Genomic DNA, 15424 nt, shown 5'->3' with positions numbered 1-15424 from the left:
GTGCACACAGGGCAAGGTGAGGAAGTGCAACAAAGCTACTAAGGAGCAGACCAAGACAGCCAGCCAGCTGACCGAGAGTAATGCCCAGCTGCAGGTACTGTGCCACCGTCTGCACGAACTCCCTCACCATCCTCCTCCCTAGGAGGAGCAAAACGCACCCCTTTTAACCATACCCGTAGGGGAACCTTAACACGCCCTTTACCTCTCCCCATAGAAGGACCTTAACGTATCCTTTGCCACGCCACACCCTCCTCGTAGGGAAGTTTTAACGCGCCCTTTGCCATCCCCTTAGGGAGACCTGAACGCGCCCTTGATGATCCCGGAGGACCTGCACGCGCCTTGTCCTCGCCAGTAGTCTAGTCCTGCCACATTGTCTGCTGCATGTAGCCATTCCCTCCAGCATGCTATATGTTACTCACAGAGATCATCACGATAGGTGATAGTCTATCAGGCTGAAAGTACATCATTACCACATGGTATTAAGGGATAGGGTTTTTTACGATCATTTCCCTACATTTCAAAACCACATCCAAGCTTCCAGATACCCTACAACAGCGAGTGACTGTCATTCCTTTCAGACAAGGATAAAGTTGACCCACTATTCCAAAACCACCTGGATTTTAGTCTCTTTAGTGGGTGATCGTTCCTTCTGCACCGATCTGTAAAATCGGATCTTTTCACTAAGGGTTAGTGGGTGATCTTACACCAAGGTGTTGGTACACACTTGCTTGGAAATAAGAGCCTTGAGAACAGCAATACACTCGACTTCTAGGTTCTGCTGTGGAAGAGCAGACGGATGGTATACACCCACAGTGACATGGAGGCCATGACTGCCAACAAGGGCAACAGAAGGGCTAGAAGGGAATTCAGGGAACAGGGAGACATTATCTATGGTATCATGTATGAAGGTATTAAAGAGATGAATGGTTAGTCTTAAGAGCGGTTGGTTCATGACCCTGATGTAAGAAGAGGGGGGGGGGGGGAGTGTTATCTTCATAAGATTACTTCTTAGTTTTACTCTAGTGATAAGTCGTAAAGATAAGGACATTACAAAGAACGAGGGAGGAAGAAGAGAGAGAGAGAGAGAGAGAGAGAGAGAGAGAGAGAGAGAGAGAGAGAGAGAGAGAGAGAGAATAGATAACAGACCCTGTTTGAGACAAATCTTGTGACACTAAACCTCCATTTGGAACCCATTGTAAAGCAAGACAGACCTCCCACTACTCCGAAGATACACCTCGACATCACTTGGAGCTACTAATTTTGTGTGTGCATGTTTGTTAGTGCCTTATGTTTGTTGTTTGTATGTACGTCGATGTGTCTTGTAATCTTTTTTTTGTCATTTGAAAAACTACCTCCTCAACCGTACCCCAGGGGGAGCAAACAGTAACATCTCCTTACACGCTGTATCTTTATTGAAAGTGACTCGATATCTACGTGACTGGAAAGTCGAAACCCCGTGGCACGGATGACCATCTAATTCTAATTCCTTGTATCAACTGTAGCAAGTTAAGACTCGTTGCTTGATACTTATACGAATGTGAAGGCTTACGACCTTTCTATTTTATTGACTTAGATTTTAATGAAAAATGGAATACAACAGCTGGAGACATGCGATTCAGCTGTATTAGAGTTGTATGTATTCAAATGAGTCGTAAATTATTTAAAGATTATTCAATCCCTTGGTGACAGCGTATCGTCTTTTCAATCCCGGATAGATACTAAATGGAAAATCATGTGACAATGTCATAAAACAGATAATACGAGATCTTCCACGTCTCATATGAAGATATTTCTTTCTCAGTAATATGACACGGAAGTAACGTTCTGTACGAGTTCCGTCCCGTAGTATGGAACTAAGTTAATTTTCGACGACATAGATCTCTCTCCAGAGAGTTTATTCTGCCGTGTCTTGTGTTGAACGCACGATCATGCATCATTAAACCACCGCTTCGCCCTCTTCCTTTGAACGTACATCCATCCATTATTATGTCCATTTCTGTGCAACTGCCTCCATCACTGTGTCCGTTCGTCTGAAAGCATCCCCATCACTACGTCTATCAGAACGCACATCCATCACTATGTCTGATCGTCTGAACGCACCTCCATCCTTACCTCTGTTCATCTGAACGCACTCACCTCGCCTGACCGCCCCACCTCCGTGCGATTTGTCTTTGAACGCACCATCATATGTGTTCGTCTTGAACGTACCTCTTCAGTTATACGTTTGCTCGTCTGAACGCACCTCCTGTCGCAGCGTTCCAGTGCATGTGAAAAGACAAGTATCATTTTTTCCTCCTCTCACCCTCACCGTGGTGTACTGCTTTTTCATCTTCTCTTTGTCCTCCAAAGACTTCGAAAAATAGTAGAAGGAAAAACACACGTGATGGCGACAACACAAAAACCCCACACGTGTCTCGCCTGTTCTCAAAGACTTCCAACACACTCTTGCAACACCACCAACTTGTTGAGGCTTCTCACTACGGAGACAACACAACTCTTCTCCCCTTTCGACGTTCTCCAGAGTCGGCTGGGAGAACTTGAGTCCCAAGTCGGCAGTCTGAGCCAGGAGGGCGCCCAGATGGAGACCCAGCTGCAGGCGGCGCGGCAGGAGACCGCGAAGGTGAAGGAACTCCTGCAGAAAGCCAAAGGGGATATATCGGGCTTGAGGGAGACAGTGGTGCAACGTGATGGCGCCGTGCTGGACATGCAGGTGAGGTGAAGTGATTTTACAGGAAGATGATGGTGGACTGGAGGGAGAGGTGAGACGGGGATGAGAGACAGAGATAAGAGATATTAGTATAGAGATAAGACGGGGGGCGGGAGTAGGTGGGGGGGGTGATGTGTAAAACGGGGGGCGGGAGTAGGTGATGTGGCGAGTAGGACTGTGATAGGATTGGACTGGATTATAAACCTTAAGCTTATAAGCCAAGCACTGGAGCTCCTAAGGCTGGGCTGTGATAGGGAGTACTGGTGAGAATAGTGGGAGAAAGAATATGAAGGAAAGTGTGTGTGAGAGAATGGAGGAGAAAGAGAGAAAGGGGAAGGACATTGGGAAGATAAAGAAAGAATCCGGAAAGAAGTAGCTTAGAATGAACAAAGTGTAGAAAAGAAGGTAGAGAGATAAGAGAAACGAGAGAGAGAGAGAGTGTGTGTGTGTAAAGGCAGAATTTGAAATGAGAAGAGCAGAAACTTCACGTCGGTTATGGAGAGATATACAAAAAAAAGGAAAGGACATGGGTAACAGATCTAGAATTTGGAAAACATGACTTGAGTGTGTCAGTAGAGAAGCAAAAAAGAAAGTGAAAACTAGAAATAAGCTGTGCAGAAAGCTGCATCTAATTAAGTGCAGGAGCTGGTGAGGGATCGAGAACGTGTGCGGTGGTATCAAATGTAATATAAAGTAAGAATGTAAGATGATAGAAGAAAAGCAAGTGGCTAAGATAGAAGAGAATCAGAGGAGGAAAAGATATCAGGGGAGAGCGATACGTGAAAGAAAAAAGTACAGAGGACAAGGTGAAAGATGAAAGAATGAAGGATGGAAAGGGAAAAGAATGAACACCACGAGGGCAGTCCTGAGTGGATGGAGGGTTGAGAACCAAGTGGCGCCCCTGAGGTCTCACTTGGCTACAGATTCCTTATGACTCCTCCATGTGGCTAGGATAGTGTGGCCAGGACCTGCATACCACCACCACCTGCGGCAAGGTGCTCGCCTGCAGGAGGAAGAACTCGTGGTGGGTAGCTGGTAACATCGCCACTCATGTGGTTCTACCATTCTGTGGACCGATATGGAGTGTGCATGGACTCTGCCCTGGTGGTGGGATATAGCACAAGGACCTTTGAAAGCTCGTCGGTGCCACCTTCAGGAGGAAGGGACGGCGTGGTGGAAAACTGGTAACGTCGCCACTCGTGTAGGTCCACCGATCTGTGGACCAGGATGGAGGATGCCGAATCTAGACTTTTGCGCTGGTGGAGCTTCCATTGCTCTGGAAACTGTTGCACGCAGCAGGCAACGCTGCAGAAGACTACCCCGCGTTACCAGGTTAACACCGGATGAGATAATGCTTCGCGCGCGCGATAAGACCTCCGCCCGGAGCGGTGCCGGATGCGTGTTCTTGCTATAGCATCCGTCTCTCGGACCGTACCGGACGCCCACACGCTGTTCTGCGAGACGCTGACGGAGCATCCTGTGGAGCAGGGAGGGAGGAGGGACGGGGTGAAAACGTGAGCGTGGATGAACCAACGGGCCCGACCGCCCCAGCCCCGCCCAGCGACGAGCCTTGAGATAAGGCTCGAGGAAAGAAACACACACACACACACAACATACACACACACACACACACACGAAGGCCTTGAAAAGTCACGTCACGTAACTCGCCTGTAAAACCATCGCGACTTCAGCAACTCTGGGCGAGATCTTGAGAATAGCGTTGAACCCGGGTCACGACGGATCCCTTGCGAGGCCACGACGGCGCCCCCCTGCGAGGTCACGACGCCCGCCCCCTGCCCCCTCGCCCCCCGTGCGAGGTCACAGGTCGTATGACGGGTTCTGTGGAAATGAATAGTTCGCGCGCTCATACAAATCCGTAATGAAGACCGCAGCCCGGAGGAAACATCTTGCGAATGATCCCAGGGTCTTTCACAGAACATTCACATTGTTCTCATTAACAGAAAAGACAGAGATCTATTCTCACGCTCGAGTCGGCGATTCACCCCCGTCCCAAAACCAGAGACAGACAGACGGATAAGACACAGTCAAGACAGGAAAAAGCCACACAGCTAATCGAAAGAGACGATTCCTTTACGATTGTTTGGTGGGTCGGCAGCGATAAATGCGCATCTCAGATCTCATTCTCCATCAGTCTTGGGGTTCCCCAGCCAGATGTAATATCGTTCGCGTTAGATAAAGGGGAAGAAAAAAAAAGAAAAACAAAGCTTTCTCACGCATGCGTAGACATAATTACCCAGACCCGTGTCGTAAGGTTGTGCTGTAATCTATCATCAGTCCATTACTTTGATCGAGGCCTTCGAATATGGATGGTCTCGAGTGAGAACAAGGTCTTTGTTTCGTATCAGCGTAGGGGATGAGATTCGAAGATGAGGTATTACACTTCAGTTCTGATTCAAAGACAAGGAATTACAGTTCGGATTCGAATCTATATGAAATAAAAAAAACAATAATCACCATATAAAACTATCACTTGTAGTTTCATCAGCCTTCAGTGGTTCATTAGGATAAAAAAGTATGAAGAAATATACACGTTTTCAAATGGATTCTTTCTTTCTGAGTCAACATCAAACGAGGCACGAGTTGTCAGGGAGGAGAGGAGACACGTCAGGCCCTTTTCTTAGATCCTTTATATTTCTTTTTTTATTTTTTACATTCCTATTCAACCGGACATTACGGACGAGGGGTGAGTGAGGGATGGTTGAGGTCGAGATGCCACCATCCTCACATCACGGACGTCATGTCCAAGTGACCTACAAAACCGGCCAGTATATTGAAGGTGTGCAAGCTGATAACTCCTCCCTCCTCCTCCTTTGAGTCGTCGGCCACCTTGACCTCTTAGCGACCTCGGGGCGTGATAGATGTGACCTCTGGCCCTACCCTGGTCAGCAGATGTAGGAGGGGGATAGGAATTTACAAGGAGGAAGAGGAGAGGGCGAATAACAGTACAGGGGCAAACCTGAGAAGGATTTGACGTGAGGCTGATGGGAAGAAGCGACGTGGGGAGGAGGAGGAGAGAGTGAGGCACGGAAGGGGAGACGAGAGGAGGAGGTGGGGGAAGCGAGTCTGGCGCCAGGAAGAGGAGAATTTATGACCAGGAGGGGAGTCCGGGTCAGAGTTTGGGGTGGGGGGTGATGAGACGAAAGCCACGGCGAAAAATAGACGGAAGAATCGACTTCATCTTTAATAACTCACAAAGAGAAATAGAAAAAAAAAGAAACATCTTCACCATGCTTTCCTCTGTTTCCTAAAAGGGGGAACAGCAATAAAAGAATAGAACAACAGGAATGGGAAGAATGAATGACAGGGGAGACATGATGAAAATGATATGAAAGAATGCCCAGTGAAATACAGAGAAATACATAGAAATAAAGGAATTCAGACAACAACAGGCCACTGGGTCCTTTCTAGGATGTTTGTGATAGCTGAAGACAACACCACAAAGATTACCTTGGTAAAAGTTAGGCGGCGTCCAGATAGTTCACAGAGAATAACCTGCATGTTGTTATTGTGACCAATCTTATCGTTTCAGCAGATTGTAGGGGAATGGTGGATACAGGACATAATGCGAAAATCAAATGGAGGAAGAATTAGAGGAAAAAGGGGTGAGGAAATGCGAGAGAGAAAAGATGAGAAGAGAGGTCGAATGTTGTTAAATGACTGTCAAGGGAATTGGAAAAAAAAGTGCGCAGAAGAAAGAAAAAGTCAGAACAATGTAGGGACGAACACGCAACACTAACCACGCGACAGAAGCATCGAACAAAAGACAAAAATGTAATGTACGAAATGAAAAATACCAAAAGAATCAATTACTGACGAGAGGAAATAAGAGAAAATGAGTGAAATACAAAGAGAGATCAACTGCACGGAAAATTCCCCATTGTGTGGATAACAAATCAAGGAAGAAGAGAAAAGAAGGAATAGCACACGAGAACATCTCGCTGGGGAAGAGGCGGGCACGTAGTGATGATGACGTCAGCAGGTGCTGTTCGTGGACACCTGGGCATCGTGCCGCGCATGCCCTCGGATCCGCAGTCGTAATGGCTCACGGATAAGAACGGCGGTTTGCGTCATAACGCTCGCTTTCCGTAACCTATGTCGGACGGTGTAGGAGGGGAGGGCGCGCGCGAGCGAGGGGGGGCCCTGGTGTACTGTAGGAGGGTTATGTGTTGTATGGCGAGGTGTGGTCAGGGTGTAGAGAGGGTTCGTGTGTGTGTGGTGGTAATGGGTGTACTGCAGGAGGGTTGGTCGGGTGTCTGGATGGTCGAGTGTGTCGAAGGGGAGATATTGAGCTTTTTGAGGATGATTTCTCATTTTTGTAGCAAGAGCGACGGATGTACGGTGCGCTCCTGCCCGTCTTGTGGTCCGTGGTAGAGGGGTTTCATGGTGCACACCTTAGAGAAGGTGCGTGAGGTGGTGTGCCTCTACGAGGAGTCAAGTGGCGTTCCACAGAGAGAGGATGCGTCAGGTGGATTACCCTCTAGAAGAGATGCGTTTAGCGGGACATCTCGGGGTGGGAGGTGCATCTGACAGCAGTGTGTTCTCAGAGTGGCTCTTAACAGTCGTAGTAAATTTCGATCCCATGATTTAAGACAAGGATCAACTCTACTTCCTGATACACAAAGATTACAGCGAACGAACGTGTTCACTGCGAGGCATTCACTAAATCGACTGATCTCTCTCCCTGCCTCTCTAGATTAGGTACAGCCTGACGATACCCATCATCAAGACCTGATGGACACCGATACCCTTGAAGTCATACAGTCATTAGTCCGACCAATCATCCCTATTATCTCCCAGGTTGTGAAGAATTCTTGGCTGATACCAAAACAATTTCCGAGACCTGATAATGACCTTTAATTACACTCGACCTTCTCATAATCACACTTGACCTTCTCATGGACATCTTGTTCTTTCTATTATTTTCTTATGGTTCTCATTATCGTTTACCTTCACGGTTTACCGAGTATCTATCACCTTACACGAGAGATCACAGAACAATAATTACATAAACCTTAAAAAAAAAAGATACTCTCCAGTATCAGCGTCTCCCAGGACGGCATTGTGTTCCTTCACCGTGGTTTTTTTGCCCAAGTATAATCGAGCTGAAGATGTATATTACCAAGAGGACCTTCTTACCCTGGAAGAACACGTTTGTGTTGCAGGAGGTCAGCAACTTGACTACTGCCATCACGTTGTGTTGGGTCAACACTTTGACTGGACTCTCATGTTGGTGTTGCTGGTGATGGCTGTGTTGACATTGTTAATCCTTCGTCTTGTGATGCTGGTCGGTGTGCTATGGGTTAGCTCTCTACCCCCGACTATGGCTATGGCCTGGCTTCTGGTATGGTGATCGGGAGAGAACGAGTATAGTGGCTGTAGGTATGGTGATCCTGGGCTTAATTATGGTAGAGGCTAGTTATAATAATCATGAACTTTGGTTATGATGACCATGGACATCATAATGGTTCCATACCATGATGTGCCATGGTGTTCATGGGATTCATCGTGGTCGCCATGGCTATGGTCTTCATAGCTAGGGATACGACCACAACCGTCTGCGATACGTCATTCCATAGCGATGTGCGAAGCCATAGCCTCTCCCTGGGGGTCGCAAAACCGCGTGACTTGCCCGCTGACCAAAAATACGACAACCTTGATGTTTCTCTGACCATCATAATAAAACTTCATGGTCTTCTTCTATACCCTATATTCATCTGCTCATATACGTCATCGAAATTTTTGCTTTCAGTTTACGGAAACAGTCCTCACAGTTTACGGAAACTGTTCTCCCAGTTATCTGGGAAGATATAAGTGCAAGATCCTATCTAAATTCCTATTGGAAATCATTATCGTTAGGTTCCAATACTGCGGCAGGAAGCTGCGCAACTTGACACTGTATTCTTTAGGGACAGAGTTGGATCCTCACTCACCTTCCCTTATCTGAACCATCGCCCTATCTTCCCACCCCATTATCATCATCGTCCCTATCATGACAATGATCGTGGTATGTGATTATGACAGTGTGATTATGATTGATATACCTTTCTCGTCCTTATCGTCCTCAGGATTATGCTGATAATAGTAATAATAGTGATAGGGATACTAGTAATAATAATATTGGTCTACCTCTAATCCTTCTCATAACTTGGTTCAGCCCATGGACAACACGTCGCCTACCTTATACCACATAGCTTCATTTCATTCTATCCCATGCACGCCTCTCATCCACCGTAATGTTCAGGTCTGGTTAGCCCAAAGCTTCCTTCACTCCATCCTTCTGTTTTCTTCTTGGTCTCACTCACTCTCTTCTCTTCTCATATATATATATGAAGATCCTGTACTTCGTCTTTCTTCTCATTCCCATATGTTCGGACCATTTCAACCCTCATTCAGACTATGATTGTTTACACACCTCGCTCTTGCAATATCATTTCTTACAAGATCAACCTGCCTCACACCACATATTGTCCAAAATGTCCACCTTCCGTTCTTTTGGGTCAAGGAGCAAAACCCACATCCGTACAACAGCGTCGGCACTTTTGTAACTTCAAACATACCCTGCCTCTCTCCCCAGATAGACACTGACCTATCCTTCCACACGCTCCTTAACGCATCCAGGATCACGACTCCCTCCCCTTCCTATGACTCATCTCGCTCCCACCGGATCCAGTCTCCACTCGCAGGCATACGAAGCACTCCACCTACTCCAGATCAACCTCAATTGCAAGTCTCACGACTGTAAAATCACCCGTCTCACACCCCTTCTGAACATCATTGCTTTGCTCTTTCACATTTACTCACAGCTTCCTCCTTTCCCACGCTTTCCCCACCTCTTTCACCCGACTCTCTAGTTTTTCTCAGAATTGTGACACCAGAGCCGTGACATCTGCAAACAGCAGCTGATTCGCCTCCAATATCTTCCCCCTCCCCCGTCTACAGAACACCGCAGATCCGCTCCCCGCTTATATACATTATATATATATATATATATATATATATATATATATATATATATATATATATATATATATATATATATATTTTTTTTTTTTTTTTTTTTTTTTTTTTTTTTTTTTTTATACTTTGTCGCTGTCTCCCGCGTTTGCGAGGTAGCGCAAGGAAACAGACGAAAGAAATGGCCCCACCCCCCCCCCCCCCATACACATGTACATACACACGTCCACACACGCAAATATACATACCTACACAGCTTTCCATGGTTTACCCCAGACGCTTCACATGCCTTGATTCAATCCACTGACAGCACGTCAACCCCTGTATACCACATGACTCCACTTCACTCTATTTCTTGCCCTCCTTTCACCCTCCTGCATGTTCAGGCCCCGATCACACAAAATCTTTTTCACTCCATCTTTCCACCTCCAATTTGGTCTCCCTCTTCTCCTCGTTCCCTCCACCTCCGACACATATATCCTCTTGGTCAATCTCTCCTCACTCATTCTCTCCATGTGCCCAAACCATTTCAAAACACCCTCTTCTGCTCTCTCAACCACGCTCTTTTTATTTCCACACATCTCTCTCACCCTTACGTTACTTACTCGATCAAACCACCTCACACCACACATTGTCCTCAAACATCTCATTTCCAGCACATCCATCCTCCTGCGCACATCTCTATCCATAGCCCACGCCTCGCAACCATACAACATTGTTGGAACCACTATTCCCTCAAACATACCCATTTTTTGCTTTCCGAGATAGTGTTCTCGACTTCCACACATTTTTCAAGGCTCCCAAAATTTTCGCCCCCTCCCCCACCCTATGATCCACTTCCGCTTCCATGGTTCCATCCGCTGACAGATCCACTCCCAGATATCTAAAACACTTCACTTCCTCCAGTTTTTCTCCATTCAAACTCACCTCCCAATTGACTTGACCCTCACCCCTACTGTACCTAATAACCTTGCTCTTATTCACATTTACTCTCAACTTTCTTCTTCCACACACTTTACCAAACTCAGTCACCAGCTTCTGCAGTTTCTCACATGAATCAGCCACCAGCGCTGTATCATCAGCGAACAACAACTGACTCACTTCCCAAGCTCTCTCATCCCCAACAGACTTCATACTTGCCCCTCTTTCCAGGACTCTTGCATTTACCTCCCTTACAACCCCATCCATAAACAAATTAAACAACCATGGAGACATCACACACCCCTGCCGCAAACCTACATTCACTGAGAACCAATCACTTTCCTCTCTTCCTACACGTACACATGCCTTACATCCTCGATAAAAACTTTTCACTGCTTCTAACAACTTGCCTCCCACACCATATATTCTTAATACCTTCCACAGAGCATCTCTATCAACTCTATCATATGCCTTCTCCAGATCCATAAATGCTACATACAAATCCATTTGCTTTTCTAAGTATTTCTCACATACATTCTTCAAAGCAAACACCTGATCCACACATCCTCTACCACTTCTGAAACCGCACTGCTCTTCCCCAATCTGATGCTCTGTACATGCCTTCACCCTCTCAATCAATACCCTACCATATAATTTACCAGGAATACTCAACAAACTTATACCTCTGTAATTTGAGCACTCACTCTTATCCCCTTTGCCTTTGTACAATGGCACTATGCACGCATTCCGCCAATCCTCAGGCACCTCACCATGAGTCATACATACATTAAATAACCTTACCAACCAGTCAACAATACAGTCACCCCCTTTCTTAATAAATTCCACTGCAATACCATCCAAACCTGCTGCCTTGCCGGCTTTCATCTTCCGCAAAGCTTTTACTACCTCTTCTCTGTTTACCAAATCATTTTCCCTAACCCTCTCACTTTGCACACCACCTCGACCAAAACACCCTATATCTGCCACTCTGTCATCAGACACATTCAACAAACCTTCAAAATACTCATTCCATCTCCTTCTCACATCACCGCTACTTGTTATCACCTCCCCATTTACGCCCTTCACTGAAGTTCCCATTTGCTCCCTTGTCTTACGCACCCTATTTACCTCCTTCCAGAACATCTTTTTATTTTCCCTAAAATTTACTGATAGTCTCTCACCCCAACTCTCATTTGCCCTTTTTTTCACCTCTTGCACCTTTCTCTTGACCTCCTGTCTCTTTCTTTTATACTTCTCCCACTCAATTGCATTTTTTCCCTGCAAAAATCGTCCAAATGCCTCTCTCTTCTCTTTCACTAATACTCTTACTTCTTCATCCCACCACTCACTACCCTTTCTAAACAGCCCACCTCCCACTCTTCTCATGCCACAAGCATCTTTTGCGCAATCCATCACTGATTCCCTAAATACATCCCATTCCTCCCCCACTCCCCTTACTTCCATTGTTCTCACCTTCTTCCATTCTGTACACAGTCTCTCCTGGTACTTCCCCACACAGGTCTCCTTCCCAAGCTCACTTACTCTCACCACCTTCTTCACCCCAACATTCACTCCTCTTTTCTGAAAACCCATACTAATCTTCACCTTAGCCTCCACAAGATAATGATCAGACATCCCTCCAGTTGCACCTCTCAGCACATTAACATCCAAAAGTCTCTCTTTCGCACGCCTGTCAATTAACACGTAATCCAATAACGCTCTCTGGCCATCTCTCCTACTTACATAAGTATACTTATGTATATCTCGCTTTTTAAACCAGGTATTCCCAATCATCAGTCCTTTTTCAGCACATAAATCTACAAGCTCTTCACCATTTCCATTTACAACACTGAACACCCCATGCATACCAATTATTCCCTCAACTGCCACATTACTCACCTTTGCATTCAAATCACCCATCACTATAACCCGGTCTCGTGCATCAAAACCGCTAACACACTCATTTAGCTGCTCCCAAAACACTTGCCTCTCATGATCTTTCTTCTCATGCCCAGGTGCATATGCACCAATAATCACCCACCTCTCTCCATCAACTTTCAATTTTACCCATATTAATCGAGAATTTACTTTCTTACATTCTATCACATACTCCCACAACTCCTGTTTCAGGAGTATTGCTACTCCTTCCCTTGCTCTTGTCCTCTCACTAACCCCTGACTTCACTCCCCAGACATTTCCAAACCACTCTTCCCCTTTACCCTTGAGCTTCGTTTCACTCAGAGCCAAAACATCCAGGTTCCTTTCCTCAAACATACTACCTATCTCTCCTTTTTTCACATCTTGGTTACATCCACACACATTTAGGCACCCCACTCTGAGCCTTCGAGGAGGATGATCACTCCCCGCGTGACTCCTTCTTCTGTTTCCCATATATATATATATTCGCTTTATGTCTCGCAGACAGAGGGAAAAGTGACCAAATTTGGACTAATCATGATAATCCTTACCTCTTTCGTTTGTACTTAATCAATTTAATCACAATTTCGAGGAAGGGCCTCGGAAATGAAACCAATTAAGGTGGCTTAGAGGATTTAAGAAGAAGAGAATCATCTTTTCATACTTTTTCATCCCCGAGTTGAACTCAAAAGTCCGTCCCTGGAGGTGACCATCACTCGAGGATTAACGATGGAGTCATCCTCCACCTGGTGACGAGGGAGAGAGATGGGGAAAGTTGTTGAACGGGAGACTGGAAGGTAAGAAAATGTATGAAAGAGGAATACGGAAAAATAGAAAATGGGAGATAAAAGAAGAGTTTAAGGAAGAAAGGAGAAGAGGATAAGAGGAATAGGAAGAGAAGTGGGAGAAGATGAAGGCGACGACGAGAGAAAGATGGAATAGAATGGGAAGGCATTACGTGATTCACAGGACCATTAACGCGTTTCCTTTTCCATATTCCTTTTACGTCTTGCGTTCCTATAGCTTTTTATTCTTCATCGTTCTTATATCTTATTATCCGCCGTCTTTATGTGATTTAACAGCGTTTATATTCATGTTTGACAATGGTGCCGCATCTTGTCTGGGTATATCAGAGTATCATATCTTGTTCTTATCTGAACGCCAGTTATTTCTTCTCGTCTTATTTCTTCTACATTCTTCACCTTGGATTTGTCCCTCCTCTTCGATATCTATCACTCGTAAGAGAGACAGAGTTGAGTCAATATCTTTATTCTTGATATGAATCAAACAAATCAGGTCACTAGGTCATCGCCCCGTCGTGACACAGTGGCACTTACGTGCACACACGTGTGTGTGTGCGTGTGTTTAGAATAGAAACATCATAATGGGACGTCACCTTTTGGCGTGTAGGGTTGAGTCCAAATGTCCTCAAATACGTCACTAATTTTTCTCATGCGTGATCGCATTCCAGCTCTCAAATTAGCCCCTCGGTTGAGCTAAAGTGCCTAAGGATCTCTTTCTCTTCTACTCTCGCTTTCCATAACTCTCTCTTATGATCGCCTTACTCCTAGGAACCCTCGAACATACTTCTCCCAAAGTCTTTCAGCTCCTGATCAACCCAGTGTTCCTTCATGCAGTGATGCAAGGTGTTCCTTGCTTCGTCTGCAGCCATCATCTAGACGCGGACGCCGATGTATGACCAGTGGTCGTTGAAAAGCAGGAGTTGAAACACATGTACAACAGGACTTTACCTGTGTGTATATTGTACATAATACCTTTAACGTCGAATCCTAACCATGTACATACATACATATAGAATATATATATATATATATATATATATATATATATATATATATATATATATATATATATACTAACTGAAGAATTTCTGCAATGCTTGTTGATCTTCACAGGTAAGAAAGCAGTTTTGTTATGACGTCGATGCTTTTTAGACACACACTAGTGTACATACTTTACATAGATTAGTTTTGTGTGGATTAGACCCTTTTTTTTTCTTTAATCTACATTTGCATCATACCAAATGGCTACATATCCTTGCTTGGGGATGCCCGGAGACACCCATTCCTTATATATTAGAGATAGATCAGTAGATTTTCTTTTTTTTCACTGTGTATTGCAACCCGTGTTCACAATATATGAAAGCACAAATGCACATTTTTCTACACAGAATCACCTACCTCCCTACACATGCAAGAAATAATGTACATACATGTCACAAATGTTCAAAGTATTGCTCCTCTCCCTACCATCACACTCCTAAGACACCAATACACACATTATACTCCTTGACTGCACACAGACCTGACATATACACACAAACACACGCTGTTGCCCTCATAAAAAAGCCCATTCCCGGTACATAAGGTCTGTTTTACACACATGTAAACCAGTAAATACACACATACAAAGCACATGAATACACAAATATCTTATTTACACACAGCCCTCCAATACCGCTTGTACGTTCCCCATACACACACACACACACACACACACACACACACACCTAGATAGGGGTTCATCTCACGCTGCTGTTTCTAAGTATAATGTCTCCTCTTCCTCCTCCCCCTTCTCAGGCGAAGTGGCAGGAGGCGATGAAGAAAGTGGCTGCGCTGGAGGAGAAGCTCAAGGTGGGTCGCAGAGAGAGAGAAAGAAAGAGAAAGAGAGAGAGAAAGAAAGAAAGAGAAAGAGAGAGAGAGAAAGGAAGAGAAAGAGAGAGAGAGAAAGAAAGAGAAAGAGAGAGAGAGAAAGAAAGAGAAAGAGAGAGAGAGAGAGAGAGAGAGAGAGAGAGAGAGAGAGAGAATGGCTATTTCTCATAAGACCTACGATTCAAAAACCAATTTGGATTGAATATGAAAATTTCTCTTTAGTAATACTAAA

General features: G+C 45.2%; 1 protein-coding gene and 1 long non-coding RNA gene across 6 annotated transcripts in view; one reads left to right on the top strand and one right to left on the bottom strand.

The window, feature by feature from the left end:
* LOC139754461 (uncharacterized) overlaps positions 1 to 15424 on the bottom strand; it is a 130945-nt gene that overhangs the window by 103692 nt on the left and 11829 nt on the right. The gene's annotated exons all lie outside the window — the stretch shown is intronic.
* The window catches only part of LOC139754568 (uncharacterized), a 52787-nt gene that overhangs the window by 34213 nt on the left and 3150 nt on the right, over positions 1 to 15424 (top strand). For 3 of the 5 annotated variants that reach the window (XM_071671939.1, XM_071671940.1, XM_071671941.1), the window contains 2 exons: positions 2522 to 2710; positions 15121 to 15174. In XM_071671939.1, coding sequence (XP_071528040.1) covers positions 2522 to 2710; positions 15121 to 15174 — 243 coding nt within the window. Of the gene's footprint in view, positions 1 to 10; positions 95 to 2521; positions 2711 to 15120; positions 15175 to 15424 lie in introns of all 5 variants that reach the window. The other 2 variants (XM_071671942.1, XM_071671943.1) reach the window with 2 other exon arrangements.

This window comes from Panulirus ornatus, chromosome 17 (assembly GCF_036320965.1).
Source record: "Panulirus ornatus isolate Po-2019 chromosome 17, ASM3632096v1, whole genome shotgun sequence".
NCBI classification, from domain to species: Eukaryota; Metazoa; Arthropoda; class Malacostraca; order Decapoda; family Palinuridae; genus Panulirus; species Panulirus ornatus.
The sequence above is the reverse complement of the archived record's forward strand: the minus strand, read 5'-3'. Positions and strand labels throughout refer to the sequence as shown.